We start from the raw sequence: 23,789 nt of genomic DNA, 5'->3' as shown, positions 1-23,789 counted from the left end.
TTACATATTATTTGGTGAGACAAAAGACTGAGAAATTAAGAGAGCGAGAAAGTAATCGAGACATGGGGAGAGAGTGAAAGAGAGAGAGAAAAGGAAAGAGGCTGATAAAAATTGATTTCCCCGTCTGTGTTGCCGTGGCGACAGTGGTGGATGGTGGATGACTGATTTCCTGTACAGCTGTGTAGCTGGGGGGGGGGAAGGGGGAGCGAAGGATGAGGAGGGGTGAAGAGAGAGAGAGGGACACTATTGACGTCATAGGCTGGGGGAGGAGTTTAGATGTCCATGTTTCCTGTAGATTTGAAACCACATCTGATCTCTCTACTCCTCTGTGTTTTTACATGGAAAGATTGGCTTCTTGAATTGACAGTTATTACAATTCACGACAGAATTTTTAGGGTACAATAGTAAATATACAAACGATTGGGAGATGAGGTTGAAGAGGATGTTGAATGGAAGGTTATGATGTTCCAACCATCATACTGAGAGCGGTAGAGAGAGAGGGAGAGAGAGAGAGGAGGGGTGTCCCTATTGTGTACAATGTTATTAATGTTCTCTTTAACCTATCCACCCACACACAGCATCATCTCTCCATGAGAAACACTCATCCAAAGCACAACACAACTCTCCATCCCACTCAAGTACTGTAGTGTAGAGCAAAACTCAACAATTGGGAACACTTACTCATATACTCTTACGCACAAAGCGTACTATACACAGTTCCCTCATATACACATGCTTATAGCTTTAAGAAACCACTGTAACTTTTTGTCACACTCAAGTAAATAGTATACTGTACAGAAAAGCCAATCACTCTCGTACACTCACATATGTATACACTATTCCCTCTTGGGCTATACTAAAGTCATATAAGTAACAACTATGACTTATATCCTTGGAGCCAGGGCACATAGGGAGGGGCTAGAGAGAGACAGGCATGTCGCATCTATGTGCAATGTGTGTGTGTGTGTGTGTGTGTGTGTGTGTGTGTGTGTGTGTGTGTGTGTGTGTGTGTGTGTGTGTGTGTGTGTGTGTGTGTGTGTGTGTGTGTGTGTGTGTGTGTGATGATGATGTTGCCTCATGATTCCTCATCTCTATTCGACCCTTCTGCAGACCGCACGGCTCTGGCTTGGTGTTGTAGGAACACAGCCAACATTGTCACCTGGTGGCTAACTAGGGTATGACGAGGTAGAAGAACTGCTGAGGTAAGATGTTCTCCGTGGGCAGCAGAGGGCAGCATGTCTTCATGGATACAGCATCTTGTTCTCTCCCCAGTGTTCTCAAAATGTTGATCAGAGAGCAGAGGACTCAGTTTGAATCCTTTATAATTCATGATTAAAGTAATTCATGATCTAACATTATTTGGACAGGTGACTGACTCTACTATACAGAGCTTTGCTTTGATAAACCAACTGTTAGATCCGTGAATACTTCACGGAAGGGTTAAAGTATTCAGTCGTCTAACAGTTGGTTTACATTTGAGTCATTTGGCAGACACTCTTATCCAGAGCAACTTACAGTCATTGTACTCAACCAAGTTAATTAAGTAGGGGAAAACACCAGGAAATCACAGTCACTGCAAGTAAATCCATCTTCGAAATAGCCGCTATCGGAATTGGTTTCAGGAAGAAAAGAAGTACAATGTTTTAAAGTATTTGAACAGGGCCAGTGTGTTTGACTGTCTGATGTTTTTATTGCTCTGTCTGTTATATAATAATGGCTTCCACAAGATTGACCAAACATCAGAGAGGACAGGACAGCTCGATTTTGGCAAATAAATGTACCTTTTTATTGAATATTGTTATGGGTATTATTACCAAGGCGGCACGCCCCAGACTTCATATTAACAAAATATTTTCACTACTACAGGGTTTGACCCCAAAAAAAATGTTTTTCCTGAAGGGAGATCCTTTCACAGAAAGGACTATGGATACTTAGTGCAGACATACAGACACTTACTCGGTGTCAGTATGGCCGTGTATATACAGTGCATATCATAAGCATTCACCCCCACCACACCCTTGGATTTTTTTTCACATTTTGTTGAGTTAACAAAGTGGGATTGAACTGGATATAATTGTGATTTGTTGGTACATTTTTATCACTACCCCACACACACAATTATGTGTAAGATCTCTCAGTCGAGTAGTGTATTTCATGCACAGATTCAGACACAAAGACAAGGGGGCTTTTCCAATGACTCACAAAGAATGACACAGATTGGTAGATGAGTAAAAGGTAGACACAGAATATCCCTTTGAGCATGGTAAAGTTATTAATTAAGCTTTAGATGGTGAACCAATACACCCAAGACACAGGTGTCCTTCCTAACGGGGTTGCCAGCAGAGGAAGGAAACAGCTCAGGGATTTCACCATGAGGCCATTTTAAAAAAAAGTAACAACGTTTAAAGGCTGTGATGGGAGAAAACTGAAGCTAGATCAACAACATTGCAGTAACTCCACAATACTACCCTAAATGACAGAGTGAAAAGGCTCTAAACAATTCATACTGCAACAAATGTGCCAAAGGACTTTTTGTCCTGAATAAGTTTTATGTTTGGGACAAATTCAACGCAACACATCGCCAAGTACTATGCTCCATATTTTCAAGCATGGTGGTGGCTGCATCATGTTATGGGTATTCTTGTCATTGGCAAGGATTAGGGAGTTTTTCCAGGATAAAAATAAACACAATGGAGTTAGCCACAGGCAAAATCCTAGAGAGGAACCTGGTTCAGTCTTCTTTCCACCAGACACTGAGAGACAAATTAATCTTTCAGCAGGAAAATAACCTAAAACACAAGGCCAAATCTACACTGCAGTTACTTACCAAGATGTTCCTGAGTGGCCTAGTTAGTTTTGACTTAAACCTGCTTGAAAAGCTAATGGCAAGACTTGAAAATGGCTGTCTAGCAATGATCAACAACCAACTTGACAGAGCTTGAAGAAGTTTGAAAGAATAATGTGAAAATGTTGCACAATCCAGGTGTGCAAAGGTCTAAGAGACTTACCCAAAAAGTCTCACAGCTGCAATCGCTGCCAAATGTGTTTCTAACATGTATTGACTCAGGGAAGTTACATATTTATCTAATCAAGACACTGTTCCATGACATAGTTGAAAACTATGATCCCTTATTGATGTTGCCTGGTAAACCCACCTCAATCAGTGTAGATGAAGGGGAGTAGACAGGTTAAAGAACGATCTGAGACAATTGAGTCATGGATTGTGAACGTGTGCAATTCAGAGAGTGAATGGGCAAGACAAAAGAGCCTTTGAATGGGGTATGGTAGTAGGTGCCAGGCGCACTGGTTTGAGTGTGTCATCATGAACTGCAACGCTGACGAGTTTTTCACACAACAGTTTCCCATGTGTATCAAGAATGGTCCACCACCCAAAGGACATTCAGCCAACTTGACAGCACTATGGAAAGCATTGGAGTCAACATGGGCCAACATCCCTGTGGAACGCTTTTGACACCTTGTAGAGTCCATGCCCAGCAAATTGAGGCTGTTCTGAAGGGGGAAAAACCAGGGTGAAACTCAATATTAGGAAGGTGCTCTGTTTTGTACACTCAGCGTATATGTGTGTCCTATTTTCCGTTAATTCAAATGTACATGAGTATTTTGTGTAGATCATTGACAACAATCAATTTTGAAGAAATCCATGGGGGCTGAATACTTATGATATGCACTGTAGCCTAAGTCACCAGAGTAGAGAGTTTATCCGAATGCAAAAGTTTTCAGGTTGTGGTTCTGTTTTTATGGCTATGTACCTAGACACACTCTGGGTTAATATATCACCAATAATCTACCAGAAAACGATTCATTTCAACATGTGAACAACCTTCTTTCTGTTTCTCAGATACCCAATATTAATGAGTAGAAATAATAAGTAACATCTTGTTGGAAATAAACTGTTACAGCGTTAATTTTTGCTTTGAAATCACACAACGATATCAAATTCGTAAGTGTATTAATTATTACACATTTCTTTCCAACAATTGTTTCTTGCTGCCTTGGCCTGATCTGTGTTTCTAGGACAAGATGCTTTGCTTGGTGGTTCTAGGCCAAGATGCCATGCTCAGTATTCTAGGCCAACGTGTCCAGCTGATGAGACCAGCTGTGAAGAGAAGTGAAAATGTCAGGTCTCTCCACTGTACCACAGCAGAGCTGCTTCTGAAACATTCTAAAGGTTCTAGAAGTTTTTTTAGAGGGCTCTAGAATGTTCTAGAATAAAGATCTCTGGAGCAGCAATGGAAAAGCTCAGCTAGAATGTTGATTCACACTAACAAATTATTGCTTAACTGAGGCACACAGTAGTTTTGAATTCCAAGTACATAATGAAGTAGTAATTTGTTTTGTTCATTACTCTAGTGATATTAAACCATGTGAATGAGGTTTGGAATTCAACTGTACATGCTACTGTACTATCACTACACATAAAATGAGGAGGTCACTGAAACGGTCTTCTCAATAAACCACTGACTGGGGTAGAAATGCAAAAGTACTGAATGTAAAACAAATTTGGAAGACAAACGCTAGATTCATTTTACACTGAGTAGGTACGCTTCGGAGATTTAATAGTAAGAAATCTCTATGATGATAGCGAATAAAAGAGGCAAGAGAGGGCAGTCTTGTCTGTTTCCACACCTTAAAGGAAAGTAATGTATAAGAAATCTAACTTTATATTTGTGAAGTGTTGGGTTTCACACCTTGCCTCTTGGCCAATTAAACAGATTGTTATCAATGTTCTTCAGCTACTGTACGTTGAAATCATGACTACACCCGGGTAAAAAAGTGGCCCAATATTGAAAATAAGTGAATTTGGTGTCACAGAGTTGTAACACTGTCACATACACTCCTCGGACAGTTCATTAGGTACATCACAGCATCTAGGGTTTTACATCCAGTCAGCGGAGGTCCTGTGGGCGAAAACAGCTCGGTGACGACGGAGGTCAAAGGAGAATGGCAAGAATTGTGCAAGCTAACAGGCAGGCCACAAACAGATAAATAACGGCGCAGTACAACAACAGCGGTGTGCAGACCGGCACATCGGAATGCACAACTCGTCGATCCTTGTCACGGATGAGTTGGAACGGACTGTTTGCAGCATAAATGTACCACCTTCCGATCTGCAGCAACAGCCGTGATGCCATTGCGAGGACCAACATCCCTGTGGAATGTTTCCGACACCCAAAGTATTTGGGCTCTTCTGGAGGCAAAGGGGGGTCTGACCCGGTATTAGATGGGTGTACCTAATAAACTCTCCTGTGAGTGTACTTTGCTTATAATACTGACACACACCAACTGCACACAAAGAATACCTTTTCAACATATACAACGAATCTCACTGTTCTAAAACACTCCATACTAAAAATATTACACTTTCTACTTCCAATCAGCTAAAATTATAAAATGAAAGAAACAAATGTAACAAGTTCCAATTTAAAATAATGATTGAGACAAAACAAACAAAAGACAGTTTTAAGGACTAACAAAGACAGCAGAGTGAAAAAAATAATAAAATACCAACATATAGAAAGAACAAAGTGAAAATGTCAGTTTCATAGCTGGCCTAAAGCCAACCCAGCTCCATTGTGTGTGTGTGTGTGTGTGTATGTATGTGTGTGTGTGTGTGTGTGTGTGTGTGTGTGTGTGTAGATTACATCTAAGCTTTCCTCAGCTCTGTACACAGACAGACAGGTGAGGGCATGTAGAAACTCATCCTGCCCCAAGCATCAGACCTGGCACAGCCAATGATGTAGTCGGGAAGTCTTGAACCAGCCCATGACGTCATCTGGGCTACATTTCACATGACAGGAACCTAACTACCACAGCTTTAAATAAGTGACACGTTTAACATAAAGCTAGGCTAGGGATGGTAGATGACATTAGGGTAATCCCCTTCATTGATTATTGGTTAATCTGCTAAAACTGTTTGAATAACGATGTTTAAACTCTGAAGTCAATGATTAAAGGTCCAATGCAGCCATTTTTATCTCAATATCAAATCATTTCTGGGTAACAGTTAAGTAGCTTACTGTTTTCAGTTAAAATGGTGAAAAATAAACAAAAATAGCTTCTTATCGAAGAACAATAACTTTGTTAGGACTGTCTGTGAGTGTTCTGAGTGGGGAGGGGAAAACAAACTGTTATTGGCAGAGGTTTGGTTTGGTACTCTTTGGTACTCTTTCTTATTAGTCTGTTAACTAATTTGCCAGGCAGGCTAAAACTCCATCACACCAACACAGGCTAAAATATCAGGCATTAATTTCAAACAGCTTACACTAAAAGGGCATTTTTCACAGTATTTCATCTGTATATCATCATAGTGTGGCAATGTATAGAAAAACACAGACAAATCATGTTTTTTTGACTGCACTGGGCCTTTAAATACCAATGTACTGCTGACCAAGAATAAAGTTACAGATGAAGAGCTTAAAATTGACCTTATGACTTAAAACTGATCTCTGTGACTCATGTGGGAGTGTTGCATTGCTTAGTGAGAAGCTGTGATTGATTGTCAAGGCATGGTTGTGGTTCAGGGCCTGCATAGGTGATGAAGGCACGTTGGGTGTGTTCATAATATCAGTCTAGTCGCTACACTAGAACACAACTCTACAGGGGAACTGTTGACACATTGCACTTCCTTGTAAAGAGAGGAGCGGAGGCGCGTCACTTCTAATCACTTGTGACAGACTAGCGCACGCTGGATTTGGTTCTGGGCTCCCAGATTATGTCACATCATACATACTTCATACTAGAGACAGAGGGATGGAAGGGAGACACGTGAGAACAAGGACATCATTAGCGTTCCTTGTTCTAAAATACTCTGAGACCAATCCAAATTCCCTCCTCTGGATCAACCTCTAGATTCTGAAACGATACAGAACCTGCGCATGGTGATGTCATATCCTGTCATGGATTCAGGAGGCTGTATCATTTCATTGTTTGGTTGGTTGCACACTAAAATAATAATCATGTGGACATGAGGGCTTGGAGCCAAGTGGCTTTTCTTTTCGTGCTTAGTGTAACTTGTCTTTGGTTCATAGCACATCTAGTTTGACTATCAATGAGAGTTCCCTTCTTTCTGTAGGGAAAGGAGAGTGGGATCTACTCTCCATGGCAGAATATTTTGATATCTTCGCTGTGTGTGTGTTTGTTTGTTTGCACTGCATTAGTAAAGTCGAAGTAGGCACACGCAAATGTGTTAACATCAGAACGTTTGTTTTTGTTTTCTGTGCGAATGAAGTATTATTTCTCTTCACAAGCACAAGAATCAGATCCAGAAAACATCTGGAGCGAGTACATGCATCTGGAGCGAGTACATGAAACGCAGACAGTCAGAGGTTGTTTGAATAAAAAAGTGATGGTGAGATATTTCGACATTCCCTTACTTTTCCTTTTACACTCCATTCCCAACCAGCATCGGTCCAATTAAAAGGCGCAGATAGGTTTTCTTGAAACCCAGCAAAGGTTGATCCTTTTTTATTTATTGCCATTTTGGCAAAAATAATACCTCAAAGGGCTTTCACTGTCAGTTATTTGTCTCTGTAGTGTGTTATGTATGTCGTCTCAGGTGGTTACATGGTTATGTTGACTGGTGATGTCAGTCTGGTGGATTTTACAGTCCATCTGACTCTTCCCAAGTCTGGTGCTGACAGGTTATGGCTGACAGGTTATGGCTGACAGGTTATGGCTGACAGGTTATGGCTGACAGGTTAGGGCAATAGAAAGACAACCAAGTATCACCTCTCCAAACCCCCAACCCTCTTCTCTCGTCCCATTCAGTTTCCTGAGGCGCCTCCAAATCTGAGATGTGGAGGCAGGGGAGCAGGGGTCTTGAGGTCACCCTTTCTGCCTCATCCATTCCTCCTCATCCCTGTCTCCCCCTATTCGGCCATCACACCACGAACTCTGGGACCTCTTCGCTGGTCAGGTCCAGGGAAAAGTACTTGCTGGTCCTCTTGATGGGGAAGCAGTCAAGCTGGTCACCGCGGATACCGGCGCACTGCTCGGCCAGGTTGCCCTGGTAACCGCTGCTGTCACTTAGCTCCTGGGCGCAGCCGAAGGTGTAGCTGTGGGCGGTGTCCTGGCATAGCTCCGCCCAATGGAGACAGCCCTTCTGGTAGAGACGCACGTCATCAAGGGATTGGCTGTGGCGGTCAGTTGACGTCTGAGGCTTCCTGCACATGGAAGTCTGGGGAATGGAACAGAAGCAGAACAATTGGTATTGACTTAAATTACGTAAAAACTGCTGTTCTGTTCTGCTGTACCTTTTCCTTTATTCTTACTAGCAAAGATTCTGCAGAGAGGAGGTACAGTTAAAGTCAGAAGTTTACATACACCTTAGCCAAATACATTTAAACTCAGTTTTCCACAATTCCTGACATTTAATCGGAGTCAAAATTCACTGTCTTAGGTCAGTTAGCATCACCACTTTATTTGAACAATGTGAAATGTCAGAATAATAGTAGAGATAATGATTTATTTCAGCTTTCATTTCTTTCATCACATTCCCAGTGGGTCAGAAGTTTACATACATTGGATTAGTATTTGGTAGCATTGCCATTAAATTGTTGAACTTGGGTCAACCGTTTCGGGTAGCCTTCCACAAGCTTCCCACAATAAGTTGGTTGAATTTTGGCCAATTTCTCCTGACAGAGCTGGTGCAACTGAGTCAGGTTTGGAGGCCTCCTTGCTCGCACACGCTTTTTCAGTTCTGCCCACTAATTTGCTATAGGATTGAGGTCAGGGCTTTGTGATGGCCACTCCAATACCTTAACTTTGTTGTCCTTAAGCCATTTTGCCACAACTTTGGAAGTATGCTTGGGGTCATTGTCCATTTGGAAGACCCATTTGCGACCAATCTTTAACTTCCTGACTGATGTCTTGAGATGTTGCTTCAACATATCCACATAATCTATTTTGCGAAGTGCACCAGTCCCTCCTGCAGCAAAGCACCCCCACAACATGATGCTGCCACCCCCGTGCTTGACGGTTGGGATGGTGTTCTTCGGCTTGCAAGCCTCCCCCTTTTCCCTCCAAACATAATGGTCATTATGGCCAAACAGTTCTATTTTTATTTCATCAGACCAGAGGATATTTCTCCCAAAAGTATGATCTTTGTCCCCATGTGCAGTTGCAAACCGTAGTCTGGCTTTTTTATGGCGGTTTTGGAGCAGTGGCTTCTTCCTTGCTGAGCAGCCTTTCAGGTTATGTCAATTATGTCCAGCATCTTCACAAGCTGTTGTTCTGGGATTGATTTGCACTTTCCTACACCAAAGTACATTGATCTCTAGGAGACAGAACGCGTCTCCTTCCTGAGCGGTATGACAGCTGCGTGGTCTCAAGGATGAACCAGACTTGTGGAGGTCTACAATTTCTTTTCTGAGGTCTTGGCTGATTTCTTTTGATTTTCCCATGATGTCAAGCAAAGAGGCACTGAGTTTGAAGGTAGGCCTTGGAATACATCTACAGGTACACCTCCAATTGACTCAAATTATGTCAATTAGTCTATATGAAGCTTCTAAAGCCATGACATCATTTTCTGGAATTTTCCAAGCTGTTTAAAGGCACAGTCAGTTTAGTGTATATAAACTTCTGACCCACTAGAATTGTGATACAGTGAATTATAAGTGAAATAATCCCTCTGTAAACAATTATTGGAAAAATGACTTGCGTCATTCACAAAGTAGATGTCCTAACCGACTTGCCAAAACTATAGTTTGTTAACAAGACATTTGTGGAGTTGTTGAAAAACGAGTTTTAATGACTCCAACCTAAGTGTATATAAACTTCTGACTTCAACTGTATGTTTTATGAAGGTTTTACTTGATGAATCAATGATTATGATTGTTTTATCTACTTTAGTTGAATGCACTCATTGTAAGTCGTTCTGTATCTGCTAAATAACTAAAACGTAAGTGCCAAACAGGAAATGCCATCACTGTCACTGACCTGAGGGAGAGACACAATGCTCTGGCCTCTCATCTTGACCACGGTCTCAGAGGAACTGGAGGTGGATGAGCCGACGTCCTTCACTATGAGCCCTACGGTACAGACAGAGAGGATGACATTTATTACTACTACTTCTTCTTACTACTACTTCTTAACTACTACTACTACTTACTACTACTTCTTAACTACTACTACTACTTACTACTACTTCTTACTACTACTACTACTACTTACCACTAACTACTACTATTTCTTACTACTACTTCTTACTACTACTACTACTACTTACCACTAACTACTACTATTTCTTACTACTACTTCTTACTACTACCACTACTTACCACTACTACTACTTCTACTACTTCTTACTGCTACTACTACTACTTACCACTACTACTACTTCTTACTACTACTACTACTACTTACCACTAACTACTACTATTTCTTACTACTACTTCTTACTACTACCACTACTTACCACTACTACTACTTCTACTACTTCTTACTGCTACTACTACTACTTACCACTACTACTACTTCTTACTACTACTACTACTACTTACCACTAACTACTACTACTTCTTACTACTACTTCTTACTGCTACTACTACTATTTACCACTACTACTACTTCTTACTACTACTACTACTACTTACCACTAACTACTACTATTTCTTACTACTACTTCTTACTACTACCACTACTTACCACTACTACTACTTCTACTACTACTACTTCTTACTGCTACTACTACTACTTACCACTACTACTACTTCTTACTACTACTTCTTACTACTACCACTACTACTACTTACCACTACTACTACTACTTCTTACTACTACTACTACTACTTACCACTACTACTACTACTACTACTACTACTACTACTTCTTACTACCACTACTACTTCTTACTACCAGCCAAATTACAATTCAACCAGTCTCAATGCACTGAGATAGGAGGCTATCCTAAGACAGGCGGAATGAATACAGTGAGGAAGTGACTGTATACCTGAGTATCCATTGTTCTGGTCAGGGGTCATGGTCAGCATGTCCTCAGTGATGTGGATGCACAGGTCCTGGTTCAACTCTAGGGCCAGCTCATGGAGCTCCTCATAGTCTTTAGGGTCGTCCACTAACATCTCAATCTCTGGAGAGACAGACAGGCAGACACTACTATTATTCTCTGGAGGGACAGACACCTAGAGGGTCAGTGATGACCACTAGTTGAGCAGGCGAGCAGGCATGACCAACAGAAGAACAATGCCATGCCACATTGAACAAGAGCAGAATATACTTTTCTAAGAGGGGGAGGTAGATTCAGTCTTGCTCTCAGTGTGTGTCTGCATGTGTGTGTGTGTTCCATGTGTAATTGTGAAATAGTTTGCCTTACCATCATCATCCAACATGCGCTCCTTTCCCCCACTCTCCACCCCTGAGGTGTGTGAGCTCCCATGGCTAATCGTTGAGGAGCTGCAAGTCCTGAGGGCTCGGTGTGGGGTCCCTCCGGGGGCCCGGAAACTGTCTGTCTCGATGCCCGAGGTGTGTGAGCTACCGTGGCTGGCGGTAGAGTGGCGAGACAGGTGTTTGAGGTGAGACACAGTGCTGCCGGCACTGCTACCGCTGGCCCGGGAACGCTTGTCCAGCCCGTCCATATCCAGCTCCAACGCATCGCTGATGTACGACTCACGGTACTGCTTCTTCTCTGGAGAGGAGGGATAGACACACACAGAGGGTGAGATACAGCAGTACCAAATCTGTTGCTGGTCAGAGAGGCCCACACATAACACATACACCATTACAATTGGCAAAGTTGAGGTAAGCTGAAAAACACAGAGAAGAAGAGAGACAGGATATAAGAGCCAGTCTGATCTAGTATGGAAGCATGGCCATGTAGGTAGGTACTAGGTACAGGTTATGCCCAGGTATGACGAGGCAGGTGAGTACCAGGTGTGTCCAGGTAGTTTACCTTCGTTTTCCTCCAGCCTGCGGACCTGCTTGAGGACAGGCTGCAGGTTCATGTAGAGGCGATGGCTGTTACTGAGCAGCTGCAGGAGGTGGCGGGAACGCAGGGGACAACCGGTGTAGTAGATCAGCTTACGGGCTGACGGAAGACCATCAGGCAGGATCTCAAACTTCTTCCCCTGAAACACAGACAGACAGACAGACAGACAGACAGACAGACAGACAGACAGACAGACAGACAGACAGACAGACAGACAGACAGACAGACAGACAGACAGACAGACAGACAGACAGACAGACAGACAGACAGACAGACAGACAGACAGACAGACAGACAGACAGACAGACAGACAGACAGACAGACAGACAGACAGACAGACAGACAGACAGACAGACAGACAGACAGACAGACAGACAGACAGACAGACAGACAGACAGACAGACAGACAGACATTATAGGATATCTTCATGCCATATGTCATCCAGATGACGTTCATCCAGATGTTTTAACTCTGCAACAGATTGATTGCTTAATTTATTGAAATCATTGATTGATTGATGTTTAACTTTATGATTATAGAATATTTTTGAGCCTGAGAAACAACCCTGTCTGATTCCAGTGTGAGTGTTGCATCTTTGTTAATTTTCATAGTCTTTGTTCATTTTCTGAATCTTTGTTCATTTGCAGAGAGGATGCATGAGAAGATTCAGACACTTTGCTAGAGTGCCAGATACATAGCCCACACGCAAACCACACAATAGGAGGGAGAGCAATGAGAGAATGGTCTCTTCTTGAAAACTACTTCTGTTTTACTTCTTTACAACCAAAACACGCTCTGGAGAAGTATTTATAATAGAGATAAGAGCGTAGTCTACTGATTGAGGGACACAAACAAAACTGCATTAACATTTCAACATTTTCTTATTTTATAACCAGAGAGCAAATTCCAAAGGCTGTGTCTCAATGGCACCGTATTCCCGAAATAGTGCACTACAACATAGAGCCCTATGGGCCATGGTCAAAAGTAGTGCACTATATAGGGGACTAAGGGAGCTTGAGAAACCCTGACTAAAACAGTGGCCAAATAATTTCTCTAAGGACCTTGGCAGAAGTTTAACACAATAATAGCAGTCTGTAGTGTCAGCAACAGTTGTATTTTCTATACCACCATATAAAATATTTCTGCTGGGGTTTGTACTTTGAAAATACAAGAGGTGGTTTGAAGCAGTGTATGAATGCACGATAGTTGCAGAATGTTTCAATCTAGAATTTAATGTCCATCTACACTGAGTGTACAAAACATTAGGAACACCTGCTATTTTCATGACATAGACTGATTAGGTGAATCCAGGTGAAAGCTACAATATGATCCCTTATTGATGTCACCTATTAAATCTACTTTAATCAATGTAGATGAAGGGGAGAAGGCTAGGATTGCCCAGGGATGGTTCCACGGACATGACAGTGAATTCAGCTTACTGCAGTGGCCTGCCCAGCCACCAGATCTCAATCTGATTGAGCATCTGTGGGATGAGACGGAACGACCTATTTGGAGTAGAGATCCACTACCAGCCAACTTGTCACAACTGTGGGAAGCATTAGAGTCAACATAGGCCAGCATCCCTGTTGAATGCTTTTGACACTTTGTAGAGTCCATGCCCTGACAAATTGAGGCTGTCCTGAGGGCAACAGTGGGCGCAACTCAATATTAGGAAGGTGTTCTTAATGTTTTGTACACTCAGTGTATGGCGGTCTAGCTACCCATAGAGAGAAAAGGAAAAGCACAGTGGTTTCATAACCAAGCATGGAAAAGCTAAATTAGGACCTTCTGGATAGTAAACGGATCATGAAGATCCCACATGAATACACTCTGGGGCTGTACAGTCGAAGTCGGTATTTTGTGAAGTGCACCAGTCCCTCCTGCAGCAAAGTACACCCACAACATGATGCTGCCACCTCCGTGCTTCACGGTTGGGATGGTGTTCTTCGGCTTGCAAGCCTCCCCCTTTTTCCAACAAACATAACGATGGTCATTATGGCTAAACAGTTCTATTTTTGTTTCATCAGACCAGAGGACATTTCTCCAGAAAGTACAATCTTTGTCCCCATGTGCAGTTGCAAACCGTAGTCTGGCTTTTTTATGGCGGTGTTGGTGCAGTGGCTTCCTTCCTCGCTGAGTGGCCTTTCAGGTTATGTCAATATTGGACTCGTTTTACTGTGGATATAGATACTTTTGTACCTGTTCCCTCCAGCATCTTCACAAGGTCCTTTGCTGTTGTTCTGGGATCGATTCACACTTTTTGCATCAAAGTACGTTCATCTCTAGAAGCCTATCAAGAGCTTCTACAGCCATGACATCATTTTCTGGAATTTTCCAAGCTGTTTAACGGCAAAGTCATCTTTGTGTATGTAACCTTCTGACCCACTGGAATTGTGATACAGTGAATTACAAGTGTATTTAAACAATTGTTGGAATAATGACTTGTGTCATTCACAAAGTAGATGTCCTAACCGACTTGCAAAAACTGTAAACTTCCGACTTCAACTGTAGGCAGTTGGATGGGCTATTTACAGATGGGCTATGTACAGCTGCAGCGATCGGTAAGCTGCTCAGATAGCTGATGCATAAAGTTAGTGAGGGAGATATAAGTCTCCAAATTCAGCGATTTTTGCAATTTGTTCCAGTAATTGGCAGCAGAGAACTGTAAGGAAAGGCAACCAAAGGAGGTGTTGGCTTTGGGGATGACCAGTGCGATATACCTACTGGAGCATGTTGTTATCGTGACCAGTGAGCTGAGATAAGGCGGAGCTTTACCTAGCATAGACCTATAGATGACCTGGAGCCAGTGGGTCTGGCGACGAATATGTAGCAACGGCCAGCCAACGAGAGCATACAGGTCGCAGTGGTGGGTAGTATATGGGGCTTTGGTGACAAAACGGATAGCACTGTGATAGACTGCATCCAGTTTGCTGAGTAGTGTTGGAGGCTATTTTGTAAATGACATCGCCGAAGTCGAGGATCGGTAGGATGGTCAGTTTTACGATGGTATGTTTGGCAGCGTGAGTGAAGGAGGCTTTGTTGTGAAATAGGAAGCCGAATCTAGATTTAAATTTGTATTGGAGATGCATAATATGAGTCTGTAAGGAGAGTTTACAGTCTAGCCAGACACGTAGATGTTTGTAGTTGTCCACATATTTTAAGTCAGAACCGTCCAGAATAGTGATGCTAGTCGGGCGGGTGCGGGCAGCGATCGTTTGAAGAGCATGCATTTCGTTTTATTAGCGTTTAAGAGCATTTGAAGACCACGTGAGGAGTGTTGTATGGCATTGAAGCTTGTTTGTAGGTTTGTCAACACAGTGTCCAAAGAAGGGCCAGATGTATACAGAACGATGTCGTCTGCTTAGAGGTGGATCAAGGAAATCACCCGCAGCAAGAGCGACATCATTGATATATACAGAGAAAAGAGTCGGCCCGAGAATTGAACCCTGTGGTACCCCCATTGATCTATCATTCCGACCAGCTCATTTGAGATAAATAACTATAACTTCCCTGGTCCAAACCAAAAGCCACACAAAGAGTGGAGCAGTGTCAGATATCAGTTTATTAAAAGGTTAGCCTGGCACTCCTTAAGTGTCTCTCTCTCATGCTGTCCATCTGCACGATTAAGACCATTTGATCTCTCAAGAGTCTGACAGTTGTCAGAAGAAATGTCTTCCTCTCCCCTTTCTGGACCTCCCAGACTGAGCCCACACACAGTGGAGCAGGACATACCCTGCTAATGACTGTAGGGCCATACCCCCGAGGCTCTGCCCTAGCCTGAGCCTGTCCCGTCCTATTCTACTCGGACACCTTGTCCATCCAACCCTGGGATCTCCAGAGACCAGACCTGGGGCCAGGCCCAGAAACCTCCTCTCTGTCCATCAGATTCATACCCCCAACATTAGCGGATGTCCAGGAGGAGCCAAACTCCCCCTGCCAATGGAACAAGCCCTGGCCACCCTTAACCATCAAAACTCAGACCCTGCCAATAAAACAAAGCTTATCCACCCGCTAACCATGACAACATCTGGTGGTATTTATTGACACGTCCCTCCACCCTTCCCTCCCTCCGCCCCCGCCCACTGCTGCGCTGGGCCGGCTGACGTGCTCAGGGTGGAGCAGCAGTGGAGTGAGAGAGAGAGTCTGTTATTCAGAAGAAGGGTGTGACTGACGGTCCCCGCTGTAAGAGGCCCCTCTAGTCCCTATACAAACCACATCCACCACTACGCCATGCTTTCGTAAGTCTTACTATATGAATAGAAAGGCTATACAGGGACATAGACAGAACAAAACAGGGTCTCTTATCGTAAGTGGCAAAGCATTGCGGTGGCATTGATGACTGTACCACTAGATGAATTGATAGGGTATAATTCATAATTACACAAAGCTATACTAGAGGAACCAATTCACAGAGACATCCTGACATTTACGGTGAGATAGTTGTAAGAAGGGGGCTGTTACATTTTGAACACACCGCATCAACGAACAGTTCAAATATTATTATAATAACTTGGCGGGTGCGCATATTTGTCCTATTTCACACATGTACAAGTGTGTATTGGGAATGTGTTTTTTTGCATATCCCAACTCCCCCTGAGACACCCTCAGTGGCTGCGGTCAAGGCCAGGGTCTGCCATTATCAACGGTGATCCTGGAGCAATTAGGGTTAGGTACCTTGCTCAATTGCACTTTAACAAACTTTTCACCTTATCGGCTGGGGGATTCAAACTAGCAACCTTTCGATAACAGGCCCTACGCTCTAATCGCTACGCTACTTGTCGCCACGGTAAAAGCAGCGGCTTGGTGGCTGTTTGCGCTGATTCAACATGTAGAATATCTGAAACATGTTGGCCAATATTCTGATCAGAGGCACTCAGTTGCACTCGGCTAGTTCGTCATTGTGGTATGTGTTCTGCTTAAGACTGAAATATGGAGACATGGTAAGCTGCTCTCTCTCTGATAACAGAGACCCTATGGTAAGAAGACTAACTAGCTTTCGTCAATGAAAAATACACACACATAAATCTGGTCTGTTAACTTCTTTGGGATAGGGGGCAGCATTTTCACTTTTGGATGAAAAGCATGCACAGGGTAAACCGCCTCCTACTCAGTCCCAGATGCTAATATATGCAGTATATTATTAGTACTGGATAGAAAACACTCTAGTTTCTAAAACTGTTTGAATGATGTCTGTGAATATAACAGAACTCATATGGCAGGCGAAAAAATCCAAACAGGAAGCGGGAAATCTGAGGTTTGTAGTTTTTGAACTCAGCCCCTATCGAATACACAGTAGGGTATGGATCATTTTGCACTTCCTAAGGCTTCCACTAGATGTCAACTGTCTTTAGAAACTTGTTTCAGGCTTCTACTATAAAGGAGGGGGGAATGAGGGCTCTTTGAGTCAGTGGTCTGGCAGCAGCTTTAATCTCAGTCATGCGCATTTCACATGAGAGGTAGATCTCGTTCCACTGCTTTTCTACAGACAATGTAATTCTCCGGTTGGAATATTATTGAACATTTATGATAAAAACATCCTAAAGATTGATTCTATACTTAGTTTGACAAGTTTCTACGACCTGTAATATAACTTTTTGAACTTTTCGTCCGACGTTCGGTTGGACCTGAATGCGTGTTTGGATTTGTTTACCAAACTCCCCAACAAAAGAAGCTATTTGGACATAAATTATGGACAGTTATTGTCAAACTGGGATTCCTGGGAGTGCATTCTGATGAAGATCATTAAAGGTAAGTGAATATTTATAATGCTATTTCTTACTAATGTTGACTGCGCAACATGGCAGATATTTATTTTGGCTGTTTTGGGCTCTGAGCGCCGTACTCAGATTATGCTTTTTCCGTAAAGTTTAAAAACAATCTGACACAGCGGTTGCATTAAGGAGAAGTTTATCTATATTTCCATGTATAACACATGTATTTTCATCAACATTTATAATGGGTATGTCTGTAAATTGATGTGGCTCTCTGCAAAATCACTGCATGTTTTGGAACTACTGAACATAACACACCAATGTAAAATTAGATTTTTGGATATAAATATGAACTTTACCGAACAAAACATACATGTATTGTGTAACATGAAGTCCTATGAGTGTCATCTGATGAAGATCATTAAAGGTTAGTGATTCATTTTATCTCTATTTGTGCTTTTTGTGTCTCCTCTCTTTGGCTGGAAAAATGGCTGGGTTTTTCTTAACAAGAATTTTATCTTTAAAATGGTGCCTAATACTTGTATGTTTGAGAAATTTGATTTATGAGATTTCTGTTGATTTGTATTTGGCGCCCTGCAATTTCATTGGCTGTTGGCGAGAGATTCCCCGTTCCCAGACAGGTTAAGAATTAAACGGAGAAAAGAGAGAAGACTAAACGAGACAGAAAAAGGAATTGAGATAATGCTACTGATTTTGTGTGTGTGTGTTTCCTGGCCAAGGAGAGTTTTCCTAAAGCCCTGATTAGTTCCAGGGGGCCATGGTAGCATGCCGAATTGCACCCTATACCCTTTGTAGTGCACTACTTTTGACCAGGGCCCATAGGGGAAGCATTCCTAGCTGTAGCTGTAGCAGGGGTAAGAAGTCCCAACTGTAATACGGATAAGAAGAGATCTGCGTCACTATTTCCACAATTGTAGTCTGCGTAAGAGCTGAACTAACCACTGCCATAAGCCAGAACTGGCTCCAAGCTCCAAAGACGTCACCACCTCTGGAGTCACGAGTGAAAAAACAACAGATCTTCCAGAGAGAGGGATTCCCCTGAGCCTTCTAAGTGCCAAATGACATCCAACATCTGACATTTCTGAACAAGGGACACAGGGAATGAGAAGATGTTCTACTCATAGAAAAATTATTAAAACACTACATATCAGTGTTGTAGGACTTGAACTCGAATCTGACTCAAGTCAAAACTTTTCATGACTCATATATTCAATATGTATTATCTCTATGGCTCTACTCACCACAAATACCAGTTTGCCCACGTTGCTCCAGGGAAAATCATACAAGAGCTGTCTCACTGTCCCCATGTTCTAAAAGAAACACAGAAACATACAGTACGTGATATTAATCACCATCTAAACCATATACATGAACTGTGTATTCCAAGACACAAGCCATCACAACCACTTCATTCTTACTCTCGTACCTGGAATATTTGGATTCCACGCAGGGTCAGTCCTAAGGTAAGAGAAGCCTCCACTTCCTTTTTGTCCTGTGGAAGAGATAGAAGTTTACAGGTAAGTGTATTGTGTGTGTGTGTGTGTGTGTGTGTGTTTGTGTGTGTCCAGGTTGACTGCTGACCTTATAGAGTCTGTAGTAGTGGACTGTGACATCATCCAGAAGGGAACACTCCTTGATGTATTTGAGATAAGCCTCGGAGGCGGTGAGGGCAAACTGGTCTTTGTGCATGTTGGGGATGTGTCTCAGGATGTAGTCCCGGCCTCGCTTGGCTATCACCTAGAAGAGAGCGACAGAGATAGAGGCTGAAAATAAATTATCTCTTAAAAGCATCTCGGTGGAGTGTGATTACTGGCTAATGGCTCTAATTTCAGCTCTATGACAGAAGACAGGAAGGAAGGCTTGCCAGTGGGGTTAATGGAGGTAGATGAAGCCCAGGGGAGCACAATTGTCTCACATACTGAGATGACGTTCCAAAAGGCATCATCCGGCTGGGCACGAAAGGCATCGTCCACCCTATTCCCTATATAGTGCACCACTTTTAACCCAAGCCCTATCGTCAAAATTGTGCACTATATAGAGAATGGGGTGCAATTAGGGAGGGGCCCGCAATCCCACTGGAATCTAGAAAGTGTACACTGTCAGGTCTGGATTTGGGGTGCTTCTCCTGAACAACCAGTCACTCACTCAGAACCAGTTAGAGGACATCCTAAGAGGAGGTATTTATGTACCATTCGTGATCGTACAACTATTTCCGTCCCTGTGGCTTCAAAATGGAGATTGGATGGCAACAGGCTAATCACAGGACGTGGTTGGTAAACAGAGGGGTGGACCACCGTTGTGTCTGGGAGGTGGGGGGGGAGGGGGTCAAGTCGAGTAGGGGAGTAGCCGGATCGCATTCAGATCCTTTCTCAAAAGAGTAAATCGTGCTGCGTGCCACTTCCAGGGACCAACATAAAACTAGTGTTCTAGATCCAGCTATCCCAGCATGCTCCAATGAGGGAGCGTGTCAAAGTGTTGGAGCACAGTGATTAATAAAACAGGCTACAGACCTACATTTGGGCTGTGTGTTAGACTACACTCAGTTTGTCCTAATTCGCATCCTACTCCTTCCTCTTGGCCCTAACCCTTCCATGTTTGCAGTTTCCACTTCACCACTACTCTGATTATACCTATCCAGCCAAGGGGAAGGGGAAGGGGAAGGGGGGAGAGTGAATTGGGACGGTCTGAATACTGCCTGGGAAACCACGTGGTACCAGTTAGGTTAGAACAGTGGTATTCAAACTTTTTCAGCGCAGGCCCCATTATTTCCAGTATAATTTATTGCGACCCCACCGCACCCCAAATCTAATGACTCAACCTTAAATTCGGCACATTTCGATTTTTACATCAACAAATAACCGTAAAATTCTTTGCATTTTCATCTCATCAAAATAAAAAGAAACCAATAAACACACTTGATCAATAAAATTGAATTGTTCTAATTATCTTTCATTTTATTTTGGCGACAACACTGCAGTTCCCTCAGGGTCGCGACCCCGACTACGAATACCACTGGGTTAAAAGGTTAGATCTACTCACCCATGGGGGGAAGTAGGCCTCAGGTTCAAAGTACTTCCCAAAGTGCTTGTTGCGTTTGAAGTTGCCCATATCGGCTTGGAGGGCGAAGGCTGCCAGCAGAAAGTAAGCCTCCTCTCTCTGGATACACTGAGACAGCAACACCTGCTTCCTCAGGTGCCAGTAGTAGTAGTACCTGGCCGAGCGGTCACTATGGGGGAGAGAGGAGAATAACCTTTAGACACATATGGCTATGTAGTAGTAGATCTACATAACTAACATAGTAGTAGTACCAGGTGCCAGTAGTAGTACCTGGTAAACCTGGGACCATAAACCCGAAAATGATCGACACCGACTATACCGACTATACCGATCACTTATCGCAGGCATTTTGCTGATATACTAGAGAAAGGTAAAGTTTGAAACAAGATAAATGAGCTAATATGGATGAAGGGACAATTGATGGCTACAACCATCTAACTAGTAGTAGTAGTTTAAAGGATCATATAATACATTTTAAAAAAGTAAAGCTGTGGCGCACATTCATGTTATAAACTTATTGTTCTATTTATTGTTATTGCATCAACTCAGGCAATTTATTGCAATGTGGATTTACATCCATATTGCCCAGCTCTAGTACCTAGCAGAGGCTCTAGCACCTAGCAGAGGCTCTAGCACCTAGCAGAGGCTCTAGCACCTAGCAGAGGCTCTAGCACCTAGAAGAGCAGTCACTAAAGGGGAGGAGAGAGAATATTATGTTACTGATCTTTATACTGTATTAAAGTAGTAGTAATACCTGGCGGAACAGTCACTGTGGGGTGCAACATAATGGACATTATATTAGTACTACTATTTATATACTACAGTAGTGGAGGTACTCGGTGCCAGTAGTTCCTGGCTGAATGGTCACTGATAACAACCTTTAGAGACACAGCCCAGCATACTAGGGCTGGGATTCAATCCGTAGAGAGCTGTTTAAATGAGATGGCATTCACGGTGAACGCTGCAGATGTCGGCTCAATCGGAAATAACAAGCCTTGCTACAGCAGTCTTGGATTGAATCCCGGCCTAGGTCTTCACTCTATTCGTGCTGTCGTCTCAGCATCTATCAGAATCAAATAGTACATTTCTATTGCTAATAGTAATTTTTAGGATCTCTGTGAGATTACTTGCCTTATTAATCTCCCATTCTCAACGTAATACTGAGCCCTGAAGTGGATAATCATGGGAGGCCCAAACTGGTCGATGCCCTGAAAACATCAAGATACCTTGGTTATTTTCGAGCAAATCCAACCATCAAGACAGTGTATTAATTCTGTCAATATAATATCAAAACTATCATCCTGACAGTGAAATCAAAAGCAGTTGCTGACATCAAATTTAATTGTACTCTGTCTGTTGCGTTAATCTTGGAAACCTTGAAACCCTAATGAAGACAGCTTAGCTGTCAAATGTTGGTTAAATCAATTATTGCATCGGAGCACTTAGTATGCGGCTTTTCCTTTTCTTTTCTAAAGGGCTAATCTTGCAAGCCATATTCCACGTCTCTAGAGAGATATTACTGTTGTCTTGTACTGTAGACCAGTGGTTTACAACCTTTTTGGTTACTGTACCACAAACTGATTTTTGCTCTGCCCGGAGTACCCCTGAAGTGTGCATTCTCAAGTCCAAGTATCCCCAGGGGTCCTAGTATCCCTGGTTGGGAACCACTGCTGTAGATTGACTCACCTTGCTTGCCTCTCTCTTCCACTCCTTGGGACAGTACTTGGACAGCTTCTGGCCCAGCTCCATGTAGATATGCTCATTGTCTGGAGGGAGAAACAAACAAACCAGAGTTACATACAGAAAGCAGCTGTGTTAGACAGCATTAAATATGCGATGCATTGTGCGTAAATTGCGACTGACTAATCTATAAAAAATAATTGTAGTGAGTATGATGCAAGGTAATTTGTAGATCAGTCCGTTGGCAGTGGACTGTAACGTCTAACAATGGGTACGTTCCTCTGCCCAGGTGTTGTTGACCCATGCCAGATCTTACAACACCTGGATAGATATTGTACGTATCGGCAAACCACATGCGGATCAAGCCCATGGGCGCGTTCGACATTTAATGATCTACAAATCACTTGGCATCATGAATAACTACTCAATATTATTTGTAGATTAGTCAGTCACAATCGACCCATAATACGTCATGGTTTTGATGTTTTCGATCATGGCCCAAGATTAGTCTAAGTTGCTTTTGATGACACAGAGAAGGGTTAGATGGAGATATCACAGAGATAGATAAATAAGATTTACTTTATATATACAGTGTGGCCAAAAAGTCAGTTAGTCAGCCACCAATTGTACAAGTTCTCCCACTTAAAAAGATGAGAGAGGCCTGTAATTTTCATCATAGGTACACTTCAACTATGACAGACAAAATGAGTAGAAAAAATCCAGAAAATCACATTGTAGGATTTTTTATGAATTTATTTGCAAATTAGGGTGGAAAATAAGTATTTGGTCACCTACAAACAAGCAAGATTTCTGGCTCTCACAGACCTGTAACTTCTTCTTTAAGAGGCTCCTCTGTCCTCCACTCGTTACCTGTATTAATGGCACCTGTTTGAACTTGTTATCAGTATAAAAGACACCTGTCAACAACCTCAAACAGTCACACTCCAAACTCCACTATGGCCAAGACCAAAGAGCTGTCAAAGGACACCAGAAACGAAATTGTAGACCTGCACCAGGCTGCAATAGGTAATCTTCTTGGTTTGAAGAAATCAACTGTGGGAGCAGTTACTAGGAAATGGAAAACATACAAGACCACTGATAATCTCCATCGATCTGGGGCTCCACGCAAGATCTCACCCCGTGGGGTCAAAATGATCACAAGAACGGTGAGCAAAAATCCCAGAACCACACGGGGGGGCCTGGTGAATGACCTGCAGAGAGCTGGGACCAAAGTAACAAAGCCTACCACCAGTAACACACTACGCAGCCAGGGACTGCAGTGCCAGACATGTCCCCCTGCTTAAGCCAGTACATGTCCAGGCCTGTCTGAAGTTTGCTAGAGAGCATTTGGATGATC

The 23,789-nt window shown here is 42.8% G+C and overlaps 1 protein-coding gene across 2 annotated transcripts in view; it reads right to left on the bottom strand.

Annotated features, from left to right (window-relative positions):
* Window positions 1-5,595: 5,595 nt before the first annotated feature.
* LOC124001834 (FERM domain-containing protein 6-like) overlaps window positions 5,596-23,789 on the bottom strand; it is a 75,478-nt gene continuing 57,284 nt past the window's right edge. For both annotated transcript variants that reach the window (XM_046308951.1, XM_046308952.1), the window contains exons 4-14: window positions 22,439-22,518; window positions 21,884-21,960; window positions 20,735-20,921; window positions 19,277-19,432; window positions 19,122-19,187; window positions 18,937-19,005; window positions 11,927-12,101; window positions 11,351-11,662; window positions 10,970-11,107; window positions 9,958-10,049; window positions 5,596-8,197 (exon numbers count right to left, since the gene is read on the bottom strand). In XM_046308951.1, coding sequence (XP_046164907.1) covers window positions 7,901-8,197; window positions 9,958-10,049; window positions 10,970-11,107; window positions 11,351-11,662; window positions 11,927-12,101; window positions 18,937-19,005; window positions 19,122-19,187; window positions 19,277-19,432; window positions 20,735-20,921; window positions 21,884-21,960; window positions 22,439-22,518 — 1,649 coding nt within the window. In that variant the 3' untranslated portion in view covers window positions 5,596-7,900. The remainder of the gene's footprint in view (window positions 8,198-9,957; window positions 10,050-10,969; window positions 11,108-11,350; window positions 11,663-11,926; window positions 12,102-18,936; window positions 19,006-19,121; window positions 19,188-19,276; window positions 19,433-20,734; window positions 20,922-21,883; window positions 21,961-22,438; window positions 22,519-23,789) is intronic.

Source organism: Oncorhynchus gorbuscha, linkage group LG17, assembly GCF_021184085.1.
Source record: "Oncorhynchus gorbuscha isolate QuinsamMale2020 ecotype Even-year linkage group LG17, OgorEven_v1.0, whole genome shotgun sequence".
NCBI lineage: Eukaryota > Metazoa > Chordata > Actinopteri > Salmoniformes > Salmonidae > Oncorhynchus > Oncorhynchus gorbuscha.
This window is presented reverse-complemented; position numbering and strand designations above follow the sequence as displayed.